The sequence below is a fragment of the Homarus americanus genome, unplaced genomic scaffold (genome assembly GCF_018991925.1).
Source record: "Homarus americanus isolate GMGI-L3 unplaced genomic scaffold, GMGI_Hamer_2.0 scaffold1024, whole genome shotgun sequence".
Lineage (NCBI taxonomy): Eukaryota > Metazoa > Arthropoda > Malacostraca > Decapoda > Nephropidae > Homarus > Homarus americanus.
This window is the reverse complement of record NW_024715228.1, coordinates 3,890,655-3,911,004: the sequence shown is the minus strand read 5'-3', so window position 1 is coordinate 3,911,004 and position 20,350 is coordinate 3,890,655. Positions and strand designations below refer to the sequence as shown.

The 20,350-nt window shown below is 42.2% G+C and overlaps 1 protein-coding gene across 1 annotated transcript; it reads right to left on the bottom strand.

Moving 5' to 3' along the window:
* Positions 1 to 2,442: 2,442 nt before the first annotated feature.
* Positions 2,443 to 10,041, bottom strand: LOC121857202 (ionotropic receptor 21a-like). Its single transcript, XM_042353152.1, has 12 exons — positions 9,994 to 10,041; positions 9,521 to 9,616; positions 9,075 to 9,190; positions 8,222 to 8,323; positions 7,438 to 7,667; positions 6,908 to 7,036; positions 6,173 to 6,350; positions 5,641 to 5,877; positions 4,567 to 4,832; positions 3,862 to 3,999; positions 3,263 to 3,449; positions 2,443 to 3,066 (listed from the first exon to the last, which is right to left on the bottom strand). The coding sequence occupies exons 2-12, from the start codon at positions 9,597 to 9,599 to the stop codon at positions 2,782 to 2,784; spliced, it is 1,947 nt and encodes a 648-aa protein (XP_042209086.1). The 5' UTR covers positions 9,600 to 9,616; positions 9,994 to 10,041; the 3' UTR covers positions 2,443 to 2,781.
* Between the last annotated feature and the right edge of the window lie 10,309 nt (positions 10,042 to 20,350).

The following is a 20,350-nucleotide window of genomic DNA, read 5'->3' as shown; positions in this document are numbered from 1 at the left end:
ATGTCTGTTTATCTCTTAATCTGCTTGTCTGTTGGGCTGCTGCTGTCCTGTTGATCTGTTGTCTGTTAGTGTGTTGCTTTCTGTTACTGGTCTGCTGTTTCTGTCGATCTTTCAAAGGCTCGTTGTCATTAGATAAGTTATCTTTTTATCTCCGATATTAACATAACTACACCGTAGTAATCTAGAGTTAAATCAGTTGTACCTGTGGTTATATATATATACTTGTGGGTACGTATAACTGGGTATGTGTACCTGTGGGTTTGTGTACCTGTGGGTATGTGTACCTGTGGGTATGTGTACCTGTGGGTATGTGTACCTGTGGGCATGTGTACCTAATGGTATGCCATGGGACTTCATTGTCTTGGTACATTTAGTAATCATGTGATGAATTAAACCAAACCAAGCAAAATATTTTATCAAACGAACTTGGTGATTATCAGGCAGGTAGTGGAGGCTGAGACAGACTAACCTCACCAATGTTTCCCGCCCCTGTGACCTGCAACACGTTAACCTGTATCTTTCTGGGTATCTTATTAAATTCCTTAACTACAGCAAACTTTAAGAGATCAAAAGCTTCCAGGCTCATAGTGTCTAAGAAGTAACCAGCGAGCGACACACCGCCCTGCAGCACCGACAAAACACGTTATATTACAAGTCTCTCATTCTACTTATACACACAACACGTAAATAAACATAAACCCCCGAAAATAACATAATCAGTCGAGTTCTATAAGTATGATGCAAAATATTATAATGGAACTGTAAATATTTCAATGAGATCTAACAATTGAACACACGTCTTGGTACAGCCAGGCGCAGCAGGGCGATCTGTGACTGGAAATTTTGTAAACACTCAAACTCTACGTTACTGGATCACTAACTATGTAAAAAGGCCGCATCTGTGATAACTCTATGGTGATTTAATATACTGTACACTGATCACGGTCGTACATGTTAGTAACCTCACCTAACCAATAAATAGTGTCTACGTCTAGATTCTCGCTGCCCCATAACTATCTTCTATTTCTTCCCATTTATTAATACCTACTCGGGACAACAACTACGAATGACTATTTTCGCATAACGTTGATTACTTACTGCCTTACAACGATCGTCTACCTCCGCACCATCGCTTGACTCCGTCTCAGACTACTCTCTACCTTGCCCCCATAACTATTGTCTACCCGAGTCCTATAAGTAAGGCAGCAGGATGAGTCGCCGCCCACCTGCATCTCACACCAGCTGTCGACCAACAACAAATCCTCCCGCATCGAATCTCCACTTTTTCCCGGGCTTCTCCACACCCTGGGAACATCCGCTGGGTCTCTCCGCACCCTGGGAATGTCCCTTGGGTCTCTCCACACCATGAGAACGTCCCTGGGTCTCTCCACACCCTGTGAACGAACCCTGTGTCTTTCCACACCCTGGGACTATAAACATCTTGCGAAATAACCCTTAAAGGAACGAATTTTTCTATACAATACACACACACTGTGACTCATTTTCTTGTGCCTCTTTTGATGTAAATATCCCGGTAGACCAACTCCAGCTGAGTAGACCGCACACTAAAGTAGCACCACCCTTTTTTCCTGTACCTTCTTCACGGTGAGGGAGGTAGACCTATGGAACATTCTACCACCTCAAGCTGTGGATGCAAGAACTGTACCTGGTGTTAAAGTAGTCATCGACAAGACTATCAAGAACAATGGCCACTTCTAGGCGGGGTGGCCATTAGGAAAAATAAGTAGGTAAAATAGGCAAAAAATTATCAAAATAGCGTAGAAACTGCCCTGAGATTAACACTATTTCCTACTTTCTTTCACACTTCATCTGGGAGTAAACTCTGGGGTTATGCTGCCGTCCACTGCTATAATATCTATGGGAACCTCTCTTAATCTTTGACCAAAGTCTTAAGATTTCCGTAAAGTTAGAACTATGACTTAATAATGATAAAGCTAGTGTTGATACTAAGTGTAATAATAATAATTACAATAACAAATATAATAATAATAATAATAACAATAATAATAATAATAATAATAATAATAATAATAATAATAATAATAATAACAAATATAATCATAATAACAACAATAACAAATATAATAATAACAATGACAAATATAATAATGATATTAATAACAATCCAAATATAATAATAATAATAATAATAATAATAATAATAATAATAATAATAATAATAATAATAATAATAATAATAATAATAACAAATAATGACAAAAACAATAATAATAATAATAACAATAATAATGATGATAATAAAACATCATTATCGACAACATCACCAAATTTTCTAAAGTGTTTTAACAAGGGTTCACAGCACGGCTCTCGGACAAAATATTACGGTTGATTAAGCACTGTGCACCTTCTGCTTGCCACAGTATACATGATTCACCAAAGGACATGAGTTATACACATGTCTGATTTCCACTTCATTTATTGAGTACAGTTACAGTGATCAGCATATAGAGTATACATAAAAATACATAGAGCATAAATTAAAATACAATCAGAAGTTGTATGGTGTATAACGGAGTCTGTGTTAGTAGGTTGAGATCACGTACATTATATATACTAGATCAGCTGGTGACTTCCGCTCCGTGGCTCACTAAGTTATCTGTACACACACGAAAATTCATTACAAACATAGATTAAGAATGAGTTTTCAGATGTGCAAGATGTGATGGTTGGGCGGTAGAGCACTACATACATACATACAGTACCAGGAACGTGCAGTGTCTCGTAATCTCATATATTTCGTCACTGTGAGGGAACATTGGCCTGGGAGGATAGCGGCCGACAGTGTTCCACCGTCCCAATCTCAAGGACGAAGGTGACGCCTCCGAGGATAAACCCAAGTACCAAGAGCAATAGGGCGCCCTGTAGGTGGGTAAGACTGAGGGGCTTCTGGCTGTCCCCGGACTTCGCAACGACACTGTTGGTCTGTTGCTCCTGCAAGTCCTCACGTTGTTTCTTCTTCTTCTGACGAATCTCCTGCCAGGCCTCCCTCACCATGTCGTCCGTAAACTTCTCCTTCAGTCCACTCTAGGGAATGATAATAAGAAATATACGTCAAGACTGTGTGTGTTTGTGTGTGTGTGTGTGTGTCTGTTATCGGTTTTGTTACGTACAGAAGGTTTGCTTACCATCGGTAGACAACAGAAGGGTAGAAAGTCAAACCTACCCATCAATATAACATTATTTTAAATACTGTTATTTACTGTAAGCGTGTGAGGCTGACCTCGATGATGCGGAGTAGCCAGTAATCGAGTGAGTGTTTGTAGGGCGCGTCGTGCGGGGTCATGTAAGCGGCGTAATTGGGGATAACGTTCTGGCGGGCCACGTAGAACTGCGATATCCCGTCAGGATCCGTGAAGTACTGGGTGATGTACAACTCCGTGTTGTAGCGCTCGTGGAAAAAGGCAATCCTGGGAAGAGCATTAATTTTAAACTACAGCCAAACAGAAGAGATTTTTGCCTGAGAGAAAATATCACCTTGGTATTATTCCCTGAATTAGTAATATGATAAGTTACGATAGCTTGCTGTTTCTCTCACCAAATCCTCACACTTAAGTTTCATCCTGAGGGCTCTATGCGCCTCCCCAAACTATGCAGCTGGTGATAGTTTAAACCACAACCAATAGGTAAACGTGTTCTCACGCGTCATCAGATACAGTGCAACATCAGGAAGAGAGAAGTCTACTTTTAACGTTCTCTAACTTACCTCTACAGCCTAAACAACAAAACCAGCTACTGTATCAACCAAAACGAGGTGCAAATCTCACCTCATGAACTGTGGAGCCAGGGAGAGTTTCAACCGTGACGAGGAGCTTTACTCACTTGTTCTCTGAGACCTCCTGCAGGCCAGCCATAACACTGTCCACGATTTCTACTCTGCTGCTCACGCTCTTGTACGCACTCAACTTGGACTCCTCGAAGTACTTCAGGAACCGTGTGGCGTTTTGGGTGAACCTCACCCTTTAGAGACAACAACAAACAATGTAATTAAAATATACCTGAAGAATATTTTGTTTACAATAAGTTAAGAGTAGCGACACATACTTAAAGTAGTCTGACAGAAACAACTCTACCGAATTCTTATTTAATTTTCATTAATGGAAATCAAGTTCCTGAGGTTTTAAGATTTCTTGTATAATTTTTTTTTACTCGATGAAAGAAAGTTATCAGAGAAGTTCGAGTAAATCATTGTTCGTAAATAATCGTTTGCTTTTTATTGTACTGAACAGACAACAAATCAACCATTTTTCTCTTTGTCATACTTACTCTTTAGGGAAGGAAGTAAATAACGTAAAGAAAATTTTCCTTAGATTTTTTTAAGTACAAAATATTGTTTCTACCACATAACTGCCCTCAAAAACTGTATAATAATAATAATAATAATAATAATAATAATAATAATAATAATAATAATAATAATAATGCCCCATATTATTATATACAATTTTCTGGGTGTGACGTATACCACTTCTCTGCTTCTTTACCCATTAACTACAACAAACTACTGTAGGTCACAATAGTCTTTACCCAACGCCAGTAGTTGCCAGCTCTTCAATGGTCTCTGGGCGGTGAGGGTACTTGGGCACAGTGAGAAAGGCGGTGAGGGTCCCACGATAAGCTGTGCAAATGATGAAGGCAAACACTAGCCAGACCACCACCAACATCCGCGTTGAGTTGTCACGGAAAAGAGTCACCAAGAGGCCTTGTCCCAGTAACATCCCCACGATCTCCAGCACCGACGACCTCGTCTTAAGTGTCGCCCTCACCCTCTGGTTACCACTGGCGTACACGAGCTGTCACGTGAAGAAGACCTCAGAGATATACCGTCCCATCACAGGAAGAAACAGAGAAAATATGTAATGTTGATTTTGATCACAGGAGGTCATGATGCTCAAACTTATTCTAAACGATCTAACTGTGGCCAAACATCATCATCTAGGGCAGGTGATGATAGGTCTGGTGAAAAGAGATTTGTTTAAACCGCGCGACATCGTTACCAATTTCAATTGGACTGTTTGTGTCTGGTTCCTCTCTATACCATTATTAACCACCCTAACACTAACCTAACCTCATCCCTAAATAGAGTTATGGTGGTTAATCTCTAGGTGAAAATGAGCTGGGGAGGAGATGCTTCAGGTAATCCTGTTTGTATTTTTACATGAACAAAAGAAAAAAATATTAAAAACCCAGTATAATTTAACTTATTCACCCATATTGATTCATTCCCCCTTCCCTCATACCAACAAAAATTTAATTCACTCTTGGGTAAGCCATTCACCAGTTAAAGAAGCACTGCCCCGGGCTACTGTGTGCCCCTCATGTTTCACCAAACAACTGAGAGGCTTCGGACTCATGAGTCGATACTCACGGGTTCACACATCTCGGATAAGGTTGTTGGTGTAATAATATTATTGCTGCAATTCAACACCAAGGTCATTAAGCACGTAACAAGGTTAGTAATACATTAGTTCGACAAAATAAAAAATTATGAGAGATAGAACTCTTTGTAAGAGACGGTTGATTGACAATGCTAAATGTACCAGGTGGAAAAGTCCCCAACTGTACATTAAACTCAACATGTACAACAAACCAAGAACTTACCACGTACAACAACCCCGGCATGACGACCAGCAGTGCCAGGGTAGCGGCCCACACCTCCATCTGTAGTGGGTAGTAGAGATTCTGCCACCGGGATATAATGGTGGGCTTGAGCATAGAGAAGGTGAAGGTGGCCCGGTCGATGAAGTAGGTGTGGTCAACTCGGGCCAAAACCTGGGGGATGAGCATCACCCGGAAGGCGAAGATCATGGCCCTGCCGTCCTCCAGTCTGGCCATCACCTGAAATGTGTGTGTATGTGTGTGTGTGTGTGTGTGTGTGTGTGTGTGTGTGTGTGTGTGTGTAAAACATGAAATATCGTCAGCAAGCAATATATGGCATATTGCAATATACATCGTCTGTGTTGTCAGATTGCTTCGCGCGAAATGTGCACAAATACTTTCTTGATCATGTGTACATCAGCTTTCATTTCACCCAGTGGGAGAGTTCCGTTGTTATATTAGTGTAGGTGAATTTATAATATATTGCACATCGTACCTTAAAGACTTAGGTATTACTATAAGGTATTACTCTGACCTCATCTATGTTGGAGGAGCGAAGAAGAACAATGGTGAAGTTAAGGGCGCGGGCCACTGACTTCATCATGAGACAGTCGCGGCCAGAGTATTCGATGGAGCCGTCAGGGGCACGACCTATAACCTTCCAGAAGGGCGGCAGGATGAGGGCGGTTACTGGCACGTGTGCCCCGTGGAAGCTGAAGTGTCATTCATCGTCCAGAGGAGGGAAGAAAATTATCGTGAATTTAGTACAATTGTGAATGTTACTTGAAGGTGTTTGAAGTGACCACTACATGCTAGGGTCACTGTAGTTGAGTATTAGCCGTTATTTGTCTACTAAAGTATTATGATTGTTAATTGAAATACTTACATTTTCTAACTATAAAGTAAAAGACATTAGTTTTTATATTTTGTCTCCCCCAACTTGTGCCAGAAAATGTATAATAATCCACGCGTCCTAGACCTCTTTGGCCAAGCTACCAAGGTATTTGCGAGTTTACTGATATATTATATTCTGACTAAAATCTGGGTGGTGGCAGCCGTTTACCGTTGATTAAGTACTGAAAAGAATGCTTACCTGCCCACCAGAATACAAGTAAACATCAGTTGAAAAGAAAGTAAACTGAGATAGAAATGTGATGAATTATGGGTATTTTTTATAAATGATAGTAGTTATGAACTTATTTCCTTCTGTGTTATCATGACGAGATAACATACCATAATCTACAGAGGTTCACTGGTGTTGTGTACGTACTTTGTGAATTTCTCAGGGAAGAGAGAAGCGTTGCGGGCACGTATGAGGCCAGATTCAGGCGTCCAGTATGCCAGGAGCAACACTCGCGATCCTGTTGGGGTGTAGGGCTGATGGGTGTACACCTCCCACCTGCCCTCACCACGATGACAGGTTAAACAGAGTGGCTGATATTCTGGTGCAAGTATTAACTGGTCTCAACCGATACTATACGGCTGATTTTTCATTATCTTTTTTAGCAACACATTAGATTACCTGTTGTAGTCGAACAATAACACGTAAAGTTCTGTTTAGGTCAGATTTTGACGACTTTAGGTTGAAATGAAACTTGTTACTCAACGTATTTTATCATTATTAGACATAGTTTATTTACTCACACGTTATTAAGATATATAACTTCTTTGTTGACTGGATAACAGACGTTAATAATGAGTAGTTGACGATAAAGAGAGGGAAGGCGACATACAGTATACAGTATATACTCAAGTGCAGGAGACAGGTAAGTTACTCCTGTAAGTGTCACCTGATATTACCTGGCTGAGTCCTTGTTGAGGTTGATCAACATCGTGTTCATCATGGAGAAGGTCCAGTGGCGCTGTAGGAGTGTGTTCACCTGTGGAAGGCTCAGTAGGCGAGTCACCAACATCAGCCTCGACTCCCACACGAGGAGCCGCCCACTCCGGCTCTTTTGGGCGAAGGAGGCGAGGAAGGCGGGGTCGTCGCTCACCACCACCACCGTTACACACCAAGACTTTTGCCGCACCTCACAACCACATTGTTTATAATGAGTCATATGTATAAAAACAAACTGACTTGTAAGTTATATGCAGTTACATGAGTTTGGCTAAGTAGAGTGCGGCAGATACAAGATATGGACATTTGGGTCAAAACTAAGGACATGGCTCACTTGTCCACATACTGTAGATGTTGTTAACAATATCGGGTGTGGTAATGTTGATGGAAGACGGGGAATAAAAAAGCCTAAATGAACATTCATTTTTTTTAATTGCGTATATGAACATGATTAATAATAATGGGTGTATTGTGCGTATATTGAGAGAGAATAAAGATACCAAAGTAAAAGTCGGCGCCGCTAGTCAGTAATACTGTGCAAAGGCAAATCGTGAAGAGTAGTTTGAAAGTTAATTGACTCGTATATACACAACGTGCGTTTAATTTAGGAAATAATATAGAAATATTACGGGAAAACAGACGGTTCAAAGGGCCATGAAATACAAGGTGGGCAATGCTGTTTGGTTGTTAAGGAGATATTAGTAAGCAGTGTTACGTGTGTAGGTGCAGTGGGATGTGTCTCACCTTCCTGGCGGAGGACACCAGGTGAGGCAGATCTGAGTGGGTGGTGTTGACGCCGCCCTCCACCCTGAACAACGCCAAGGGGTGCCCAGCCTCCCTCACTTCCTGCACACAACAACAATACTACAGTTAGGTTTTGTACAGTGTTATGGGACATATCAGCTGATCTGTCTTCTTCATAGTTTGAGTTTCCCTTTTCTTAATGTGTGTGTGTGTGTGTGTGTCACCTAGCACCCATCTTGTGTAGAAAGACTCTCGTGGAAAGCGATGAAGGACACAGAAGGAAGGTTACCTGGAGGAGTGGAGGAGGAAGAAGAAGGAAGGCTACCTGGAGGAGGAAGAAGGTTAAGAGTGGAGGAGGGCTGGGTTGCCTCAAGGAAGGTTACCTGAGGAGGAAGAAGGTCGTTATCTGAGGAGGGAGGAGGAAGGTTGCCTGAAGAAGGAATAGAGGAGTGAAGGAAGGTTACCTGAGGGGTATAAGACAGCCACCTGAGGAAGAAGGAAGGCCTGAGGAGGAAGAATGGCTGCTACCTGGAGGAGGAAGAAGGAAGGTTACCTGAGGAGGAAGAAGGAAGGTTACCTGAGGGGTGAAGGAGAAGGCCACTGAGGATGAAGGTTACCTGGAGGAGTGAAGAAGGAAGGTTACCTGGAGGAGTGAAGAAGGAAGGTTACCTGGAGGGGTGAAGAAGGAAGGTTACCTGGAGGGGTGAAGAAGGAAGGTTACCTGGAGGAGTGAAGAAGGGAGGTTACCTGGAGGGGTGAAGGAGGAAGTTTGCCTGAAGAAGGACGGTTACCTGGAGAAGGAAGGTTACCTGGAGAAGGAATGTTACCTGGAGGGGTGAAGGAGGAAGGTTACCTGGAGGAGGGTGGAGAGGTGGTCGACGTGTTGTGTCACCACCATGACGGTACAGCTGTTTGGTGAGGAGGCCTCCAGCACGCCCCTCACAGCTCCACCCAGTGACTCCTGACTCCCTGTAATGGTAAGACAGTGGTACAGCAAGACAGTGGTACAGTAAGACAGTGGTACAGCAAAACAGTGGTACAGCAAGACAGTGGTACGCTTAGCTTACGTTGGGGGAGGTCAAGTTACGTTTAAGGTACAGTACCTACTATTTATATAAAGTTAGTCGTGGATTAGGTTACGTTTAGTGGAGGTTAATGTATACGTTTAGGTTAACTTAGTTTAGGTTAGGTTAGGTTAGGTTAGGTTAGGTCAGGTTAGGTTAGGTCAGGTTAGGTTAGGTTAGGTGTAAGGTCAGTTTGTGACCGACTCGAGAGGGATTTCGAGTGTTGAAAACTGACCTAAAAACGTCAGAGGCAGATTGAGAGCAGCTCCAAGGGCCACCACATCCATCACCACTATCAGGAAGTCAAGATTCATTGATCCTCTCCGTGGTACTGGTGACAAGAATCATTAATTACCATCTATGTTATGTTATATTTTATTATGTTACGTTGTTATGTTATGTTGGAATGTGTCATATTTTTTTCTCTTTAGTTGAAGAAAAAAAATGTATAAAGTTAATAGCCAAACGGGTTGTGGTTGACGCATTCACAAGTCATGAGAAGGGTGGGAGTAGTGTCTCTCTCTCTCTCTCTCTCTCTCTCTGTGCAGGATATGTATGTATGTATGTATGTAGTGTTACCCTTTACAACATCAAGAACACTAGTCTATGTTAACAGCACATGAGAAACATAATCTTTAAGAAAGCTGTCTGAAGGTAATCTGTCCTGCCATTAGCCAAACACCACAAAGACTGAGTTGTTACACGGACTCCGAGATCACCGAAATTTATACGAGTCACGCGTTGAGCAGCGAAGGTAACACTGATATAGAGTTTATGTTAACTATTTGGGATAAACTGAATGTATCCATGCGTGAGTACATTCAAGCGGATTGGTTCTTAATTAGGTGCAGCCTGATTGATCTGTTGCTCCCATTGGCCCGTTGGAAGTCTCTAGTTGACTGCTCTTCCATAACTGGTCTACTGGAAGATACTCTAGCTGGCTGCTCTACCCGTATTGGTCGCTAGTGCATTCTAGTAGGCGGGTCTGTATGGCTGTGTCTCGTGATTGGTTTCTAACATTTGAGTAGTGTTGGTCGATGTGTGTCTTTGATCTGTCATAGAATAAGACGCCCTCTGGTGGCAGCACTGTGAAACTTGATGGTGTGGGAGCAATTCTATGAGACTACAGGAGCGAATGGGTAACTGAAGCTCCTGAATAAAACCTGAGAGTGCTGATGTTAACAATGAATCCTCGGAGTTCAGGGATGTGTCAAGTGAACACAACTGGAGGACGCCGAGGAGAGGCCATGTTTAGTTTATAATTCATGAGACACAAGGGAGGATATAATGTTCAATAATAAAAACAGAAAAAATGTCTGAAGATGAGGAATACTCTCTCTCTCTCTCTCTCTCTCTCTCTCTCTCTCTCTCTCTCTCTCTCTCTCTCTCTCTCTCTCTCTCTCTCAAAGGTATCATGGTACTTGGGTAAAAAGAAAAGCATTGAAGGCACTAAATCTAGATAGTAGAACCTAACCAAACCAAACAACCTTTAGTGTCATTCTCGGTGTGTCGCCAAGAGCTGCTCGTGTCTAAGGTGTATTAAGGATGTCAAATTGTCTTTATCAAAATGTATGATGAGATTAAGATCCAATATACACACGAAAGTACAACACACACACACACACACACACACACACACACAAAAATACACTTCAACGAATGTAATAAGTAACTATATGCAGCAGCTTACGGTTGTGTCATCTCCAGGTGAGTGTACATCCAGGGAGGAGAATAAGAATGAGTGGCTGATATATAGATCCATCAGTGTGTGTATGCAGCTGAGTCTTATCTCACCTACACGCGTTTCTTTTCATCATCATAGTTACTTCGGTGATCATTCATAAGGGTTCCAGTGCTATTAGACCTCTTAAGTCTCAGACCTCCTAGGCTCCAGACCTCCTAGGCCCCAGACCACCTAGGCCCGAGACCACCTCTGCTCTAGACCACTTATACCCATACAGAGTACCTGGGTTCGGATTCTCAATGATGTGTGTGTGTGTGTGTGTGTGTGTGTGTGTGTGTGTGTGTGTGTGATAATTTTCTCCTGTAAACTGTGAGTATAAAGAGACTAAACAAGATTCAGGTAAATGTCAATGTGTTTTGCTACCATTTCACTCTTCCCATTTGTAGAGCAGGTGAGTCAGATACACACAGTCTAACATCACTACAGGAATAAATTATCATCTACAGGAATTGTTCTTAGCGGACCGACTCCTGACGTCTCCTTAATATAAGTATTCATATGATCACGTATACACTCAGTGGGCGTCCCTCGTGCCCCTCACAAGGAAATGTTATACATCAGTCACTTATAAACTCTAACACTCGTCTGAATGTTAAATGACTCACAACATGGCATAGCTTAAGTTACGAGCAACAACGAAGTTCTGAGTCAGAATCTATCTCAACCACTGACACTTCTCGTGACTAATTATGACGTAATTAAGGAATAAATAAAACAAATTTCACATTTTTATATAGAATTTTCTACGCACTAACTCTATAATGATATGATTTACACCTATTATACTAAAATAAACTGATAATGACGATTTCATATCAATGTGATGTCTTAGGATTCTTCATGTGGTATCATAACTTATATACAACTAAACATACATAGTACTTAACAATTGGTATGACTGTGGCAGCATCTTAACATAAGTACAAGTGAAAATGTATAAAACAGATAAAAAAAAAGTTATCCAACACGAGTATAATTGTCCGTCATCTGATATACAAAGATGGCGTCCAAGTTGTGTTCAGACGTTATTGTAAATTGATGTGCTGCCTCTCATCCCAGTTACGAAAACAACAACAAAACTTTGGAAACTTTGAACTCTTGATGTTTGGGTGAGTGACAGACGACCTATAAAGTAGTTGAGACGAGTAAGACAGGTGACTGACGTAACCTTTTGTCTTGATCATCAATGATTGTGTCCAGTGTGTTCAGCTTCTCCAATATGTCCGTTGTGTCTTTATCGTGTCTTTGTTATATTCGCACTACAGATGGCCAGCTGGGTAGTGAGCGTTTGGTTTGTGGTCATTATCCTAGCTCCTTATCCTGTTCCCTGTTCCCTCGTCCTTCCTCACCTCTTCACCTGTCACCTAAGGATTGACACTGAACAAACTAACTTCACGAAACCTGACCTAGCTTGACCTGACCTGACCTAGCCTGATCTAACCTGACCTAGCTTGACCTAACCTGACCTAGCTTGACCTAACCTGACCTAGCCTGATCTAACCAGACCTAGCCAGACCTAACTTTACCTTACCCGTGTTTTGGCAATTGTAGTTTCGTGAAAAATCATACGTGTTTGTCTTCATGATCATGGCAGTCTGCGCCACACTTTGGACACTTTACGGAGTTTGTAGAACACCATTGGGCTTGAAAATGACAATAGCAATGGCGTTATTTACAAGAACTTGAGAAGTAGCACCCTTGCGACTACCCCATTTACTCAGGTCAAATACATTAGGCTGAGCAATGATCAAGAGCAGGAGTATCACGTGACATCAAGACTTAAACAGATTGGCGGGACAGTCACGTGTGTAAGATGTAAACAATGTCTCCCGGGAACTTATACTTTCTTAAGTGAAATAAAGAAAGGCAAAGTAACTCAAAAAATATGAACTTGCGACGGAAACGTAATTGACTGTAGAATTATTATTATTATTAATATTATTATTATTATTATTATTATTATTATTATTATTATTATTATTATTATTATTATTATTATTGTGTTTCTTATCTCCTTATATAAATACATATATTGTCGATAAGGAGAAAGATCGTGACAGATCATTCACTGAACACGACACAACAAGTGGGGGCAGCAGTGAGAAAAACAAACCGAGATTTGGTAATTAGCTTACCTTCTAATATAAAGATAGGAAAATGCCCCTTCAGCTGTACAATTTTTAAGTACGGCCCAGTCTGGATTACTGTATACAGGCATGGAAACCCTACCTCTAGAAAGACCTAGAAAAAAGTACCACAGAGTGACTAAGATGATTCCAGAACTATGTCATCTCAATTATCCAAGTAGACTGGGGGCCTTGGGACTAACAACCCCTCAGACAAGGCACAATTAAAGCAGATCTCACCGAAACATTCTAAATCCTGAAAGTGCTGGAAAACGTGAACCAGGGACATTTCTTTGCGAGGTCACGCACCACCAACACGAGGGGACATAACTACAAGCTCGCCAAGTTATTATGCAGAACGAACAAAAGGAAATACTTCTTTACACAGAGGCTGGTAGACCTATGGAATGGTCTACTAGCCCAAGCTGTGGAATCACGAACAGTATTGGGCTTCAAAATAACCCTTAACAAACCATCAAAAACACTGGCCACTGGTCACCTTCCCTCGGCATGGCCACCTCTAGTGGGTGGCCATTAGGTAAATAAGGTAAATAAGTCAATAAAGTTCCGTGATTGTCCTTTACCGAATCTTAACCTGCACTTTTATTACTGTAGATATACTGTTACTCATTAATAACCAAGCCTAAGCAATAGACGCAGGTGGAATTAAGCATCTGTTGGTGGCTTTGTTGACTTTTCTTGGTCGATTTGTCTTACTATTTGCCAGTGTTTGTATACCTTCACTGTCGAGGTACAGTTGCCTCAGAAGAGTTCCTTTACTCCCATTGTAGTGTTTTCGTACGTGTGGCACCGTCGCAACACTACAGCAAACTTATGAATGAATCCGTAGTAGTCTTGTAACAATGGAGCTGATTGGTAGAAATGATTCCTAGATGTAATTCCCGAGACAATAATAATACATAGATGTTGGAATATAAACTTTGTGTACAAAATACACACATAGATGTTTCTAATAAGGAAAAATTCCAATATGAGTGATGCGAGGAAATTTGTTTATTTCGTTATTATCATACACGAGGAAGCTTCTTCGCACAGGGACAGTGACTCCTTGGTAAATCACACAATGGATCAAACAATAGTTCAAAATATTGACGCCCCAGAATTTGTAATACGTGGAGATTGATTCATATATCGTACATATTATTATATTCGCTCATAGGAGCGATTTTGGTTTGTACAGGACAATAAGACCCTTGTTGTTGACGCGATGAGTATAATTCGGTCAAAACCTGTTGAATACAATTCACATATAACAACTGCTGTTACATCAGGACACAGTTTGAATAATACGATAAATATACAGTACATAATTACACTTATTAAAGTTATTTAGAGTTCTCAGAGGATTCAATAGTTCTCAATCACACTCACCTTTTGGAGTCTAGGGTTAGAACAACTAGAACAAATATAATGTCCTGCAGAAAGATGTTGCCTTTACAGTAGAAGGCGATAGACTGTCCCTCAGGCAGTCACACAGCTGCTACCAGCTCCATCTCGCTTAGTAAGCTATTCTGAGTTGTAAACAGTTTCTTCACTTAACATGTGGCCGGCGCGCACATTTAACACCTCAGCAAAGTTCGTTGTCAACACTGTCCCTCTCTTTCTCTCTCTCTTCTAGTTTATCTTACTGTGGCGGTAACATATCTTACTATGGCGGGAGCATTATAATAATACAAAGCGATGCAACAGTGAAAGGAACAATATATTATAGAAATATGTGTATAAAGATATATGGGTCACGGGAGGCTTAGCAAAACCATGAATTCAGTCACCCCACACCGGTAGACCTCCCACCCCCTGCTCTATAACCTCATTAAATGACTTACCTGTTGGGCATCTCATAGCTGGTGGGTTTTGTGGGAATTAAATCACTTGCTGCTACCGATGTGAGGTGTGATATAAATATCAATATGAACGTTTGCGATTTTGCTGGCATTTGTTTTAAATAACTGATAAAAGTCAACATCAATCGTCTCCTGATATTTGTAACTCACTTTTTTAACCAGTGAACAGATATTCTCATATTACCGTTAATATACAATAATCCTATATAAGCATCTCATGTGTCCATATTTTGTTCATGATACAATCTGAGATAAATGAAATACTGTATAGATGATTCTTAATAAAGGCGTCAGCTCTTAACGGAGTAGAGACCCTTCCTAACCTGAATAAAATCGTCTGACGTTTGCCAGAATAAACTATCAAATGTTCAGTTGCCCGCAGAGAGGATTAAGTCAGATAGTTAACTAATCTGCTTTGCAACTTCGAACACACCGACCTTATTCCCTGGCTCCCATTCCGTAAGCAACTCCAGCATGAATCCTCAAGAGAAAGGGCTCTTCATAAGGGGAAGAACTGTCGGCATGAGATATCCCGATCTTTTTATTGCTGGCAGAGGAGTTCCCAAACCCACGGTCCGACTTTGGTGCAGGAGATGGGAGGAATCTTCAACACTATCCAAGCCCCGGTGTGGCGACCCATAAAGACTACCCCAACTGATGACAAACGACTCCTGGAAACAGTTAGAATGTTAGACATTCTCCGATTACAAATGCAGTTGCCTTGAGAGATCGATTGCAACTGGACATCCCACCTGAAACAATGCGAAACAGGCTGCAAGAAGCATGTTGGCGGCAAGAACTTGCAAGTCTATTTACCCTTATCGTTATACTTCTAATTCTTGTCATGTTCAGGCCTTCGTCAAATGTGAAATCTGAGACTTTATATTAAAATTTATAAATATCATGATTAAAGAGATTATTGCCTAACGAGTTGATTGACAGTCCGATCCACCGTGTACGGCAATACTGAACAGTGGTGGTGGTGGTGGTGGTGGTGGTGGTGAGGCAGTGTAGAGACAAATCCTTGTGTTGTGGAGAAGGGAGGGGTCCACTGAGTCATGGGGGCTGCCCCTTGCAAATGCTAGTGTTGCAGCATGGTGTGACCCACAAGGTGTCACAGCTCAAGGTTAAAGAAGCCACAAGTCCAGAAAATTTTGAGGGCAAACTTTTTTCGGAGTAAGAATTGTGAACTCTTGGAAGAACTTGCCAGAGAGTGTTATGACGGCACCGAGTGTTAGCTCTTTCAAGACTAGACTTGCCCAACACCAGCGCAGGTACAGATACATTCAGGAGCCAGTTCATGCCCAGTACTCCAACCAGTCACCATACAGTGTTGTCATTCAGATTTAACTGTTACCTAGTTCAAGATAAGGCCAGGCCAAGGTGCAAATATTACAAGGGAAATTACAATGGGATGAGGGAAGAGATGAGGGGTACCAGCTGGCCTGACTTATTAAGGTATAAGAACGCAGACACTACGCTGAATATCATAACTAGTAAAATAACCCATTTGATCGATAAATATATACCCAAGACCAAACCCAGTGCTTCTAGGAATACGAGGGGATCCCTACACATGAACCATGCGGCGGTCGACAAAATTAAGAAGAAAACCCAGAAATTCAAGACGTGGGTTGGGTCAAACGATGAGCAGGACAGGAGGATGTATGCAAGAGCCAGAAACCAAGCAAAGATAGAGTGTAGAAGGGCTGAAAAGGAGTTCCAGAGGCTGGTTGCAAGCGAGGTCAAGTCAAACCCAAAGGCGTTTTACCGCTATGCAAAGTCGAAATTGAAAACGCGAGTACGAGTATCAGACCTGAGGCTGGTGGATGGTAGTTACGCAGATTCTGACCAGGATAAAGCTGAGGCATTGAACAGCTTCTTTTCCTCAGTGTTCACAAGAGAGGATGCAACTAACCTTCCTGCGTTTGAGGACAGACGGTTCGACACTGCACTGACCCACATTGTGTTCACAGAAGAGGTTATTAGAAATAAACTGTCCAGGCTAAAGGTCCATAAGAGTCCCGGACTTGACATGGTGCATCCTAGAGTGCTAAGAGAGTTGTGCAACGAGCTTGCCGAGCCCCTGAAGATCCTGTTTTGTAAATGCCTGGATGAACAAATGGTCCCCAGTGAATGGAAAGTGGCTTATGTGAGTCCTATCTTCAAGAAGGGCGATCGTCACTCCACGAACAACTATAGACCGGTGAGCCTTACCAGCATAATATGTAAAGTACTTGAGAGTATTATCAGAGATGCCGCAATGGAACATCTAATACGAAACAACCTTGTAAAAAATTGCCAACACCGTTTTATGCCGGGGCGCTCTTGCTTAACACAATTGCTCAAGGTATTGGATATTTGGACCCATATTCTGGAACGGGGTCGTAATATCGACAATATTTACCCAGATTTTGCCAAGGCTTTCGACAGTGTACCCCACGAAAGGCTGAAAATCAAACTGGAAGGGTACGGAATTCGGGGAAATGTCCTAGCGTGGATAGAAGACTTTCTACATGACCGCAAGCAGTGTGTGGTGATTAATGGCACGAAATCGTCATCTGTACCTGTCACAAGTGGGGTTCCACAGGGCAGTGTATTGGGCCCGCTGTTGTTTGTTTGTTTCATAAATGACATGCCTGACGTTGTACACTCCTCCATACAAATGTTTGCCGATGACGCCAAGTTATTTCGGGAAATTAAGAACCAAGCGGACTGTGAAGAGCTGCAGAAGGACCTCTGTGGGCTTCAGGAATGGTCGAAGAAATGGCTGCTGAGATTCAATGTCACGAAGTGTAAGAGGATGCACCTGGGGCGTACCAACGGTAAGGAGGCGTATCATATGTCCCAACGGGATGAAGAAACTGCACTAGTTGAGACTGTGTGTGAGAAGGACCTAGGTGTGTATGTTGACAATGAGCTGAAGTTTTCGGGCCATTGTGAGAAGAAGGTAAATCAGGCAAATAAATTATTGGGTCTTATAAGAAGGTCGTTCAGATATCTAGACGGTCCGTCCCTCGTAACGATCTTCAGGAGTGAAGTGCTTCCCCATCTGGAGTACTGTCACCCCATCTGGTCCCCGAGATATGCTAGGGACTGTCAGTTGGTTGAAAATGTTCAAAGGAGGGCCACCAGACTGGTGCCTGCACTTCGGCACCTCAGCTACCCTGAAAGATTGGAGCGCCTGAACTTGCCTAGCTTATACTACAGACGGGCAAGGGGGGACCTAGTTGTGTCATGATCGTGATGACGGCTAACCTAAAAACCTTAAGGATTCATATTATGCTCAAACGTCCACAAAACCTTCTGAGTCCCCCAGTGGAAACGTCCCCCGTTTTCTCTGTATCCTTGATGACGTCATCGAGAGGCCGTCCTTGTCTGAAGGAAACTTTGAATATAATCCGCGGATTTCGTAGCAAGACGCTGTATGTTGGGACCTGTTGCCATCCAACCCTTTGTAATCAATTTATTTTTTGCTTTTGATAGCTCAGTCAGGAGCATTGTTAGTGAAGATAATAGTATGGAATGAAACTGAGTTCATAGTCTCAGTTTCAACGTCAGAGTGTATAGTAAAGTAATTCATCGAAAAAGAAGTAAGTGGACTCCTTGACCTATTTTGAATGAGGGTGCCGCGGGCATTTCAACCGTTAGTAAGTGCTCGCCCTTTCAACCATACAGATAGGTCGTTCCACTCTGTGTTGTAATTCGCCCTTCTTTAAGTGAGTTGACTCAATTAATAGTTGATTGTGCAAGTGTTACAGTAACGTAGTTGATATGCTCTGAGTGAAGTAATGTCTGACGTCTTTAACGTCCCCTGAAACGTGATGTCGTTGTCACAGTTAGTAAGTGCTCGCCCCTTCACCCATACAGGTCCCTAACGCAGCCTAGGCCGTGTCTGTAGCGTGAATGTTGTATCCACTATGTCTGGGGAGATGTCCGAGGTCCAGTAGGATCAGTTATCTTCGTGGGACCCGACCGTCAGACACGTCAGTACTACCTATGGGCCCCATAGCTGGCCCGTCTGACCCTAACGCTCGGCCAGCGAGGTGACCCCGGATCACCAAGCCACACACAACTACCAGCCCCCATTATTGGTGGATGAGTGTCTAACTCAGTAGGGCTATGGTGTGGTTGTGTTATTCCACTGGGATCTTCAGAGTTCGTTGGAAAGTACCCCATGGTGGCAGGACCCCATGGCGGTTGCTTGAGTATCACTCCTGACGACTGAGCGTTGTAGTGGCAGTTGCCCCTGGTCTTAATGGTGCTAAGTTACTATAAGAGTTTATGTGTTATTGAGTATGTCCACCCAGTAATGGTGTGAGTGTTATTGAGTATGTCCACCCAGTAGTGGTGTGAGTATTTTGAGCCTGAGGGCATAGTACCAGGTTTCGTCTGTTGGTATATATATTCTTCTCTTACCTCCACTTTAATGTTTAAATAAATATTGTATTTGTATATTGTGTCTATTATTTACCTACAGTATCTACCGTTATTTCTTCCCTATTACTTGATACTATCAATACATATACCCACGAGCCTCCTCTCGTCACGCTACCAATGGTTGTAAGTATTAAAGTTAAGGAAATTGTTATAAGAGGCACAGGCCCTTATAGTTGAGGTGTATAAGCATCTCAGGGGGCACTACTCAGTTGAGTGTCCTTACTTGGAGCTGGAGGACGCTCGTCCCACAAGGGGTCAAAGCTCAAGATTGAAGAAGCCGCAAGTCCAGAAAACCGTGAGGGCAAACTTTTTCGGAGTGAGGGTTGTGAACTCTTGGAACAATCTACCAGAAAGTGTTGTGACGGCATCGAGTGTGAGCTCTTTCAAGACAAGACTTGATCAACACTGGAGCGGGTTCAGGTACATTCAGGAGCCGGTGCATGCCCAGTATTTGCCAACAGTGCGTGACAGAGACGCGACCAATCGCCCGGGCGGCTAGCGAGCCGATCTTTTGGTGAAGAAGATAAATGAAAAGAGACGTGACCGATCGCCCAAGCGGCTAACAAGCCGATCAGTGGCGAAGAGGATAAAAGGAAAAGGAACAGTGCCAACAGCTATTAACGACCTGATTAGTGGCGAAGAGGGTAATGGTAAAAATAAAGCACTCGAACTTGTCCAGCATTTAGCTCCATCGTTACAAGACCCAATCATTCATAAATTTGGCATTGTGAGGCTGCCACATTTATGTAAACATTATCACAGAAGGTAAAGCTACTCTTTGAGGCAATTATACATTAAAAATTATATACGTGCACGATCTATGAATACTGTATACCTGCGTTGTCTATACACCTCCAAAATCAATTATAAATATACATGATTTTACAAAA

Bases quoted from the DNA above. Each gene is read 5' to 3' on its own strand.
- LOC121857202 (XM_042353152.1), bottom strand. From the start codon at position 9,599: ATGAATCTTGACTTCCTGATAGTGGTGATGGATGTGGTGGCCCTTGGA. The intron at 8,324-9,074 runs GTAACCTTCCTC...TGTTGTGTGCAG, and splicing joins ACCTCTCCACCCTCCTCCAG to GAAGTGAGGGAGGCTGGGCA. The intron at 4,000-4,566 runs GTAAAGACTATT...TTGTCTCTAAAG, and splicing joins CTGGCAACTACTGGCGTTGG to GGTGAGGTTCACCCAAAACG.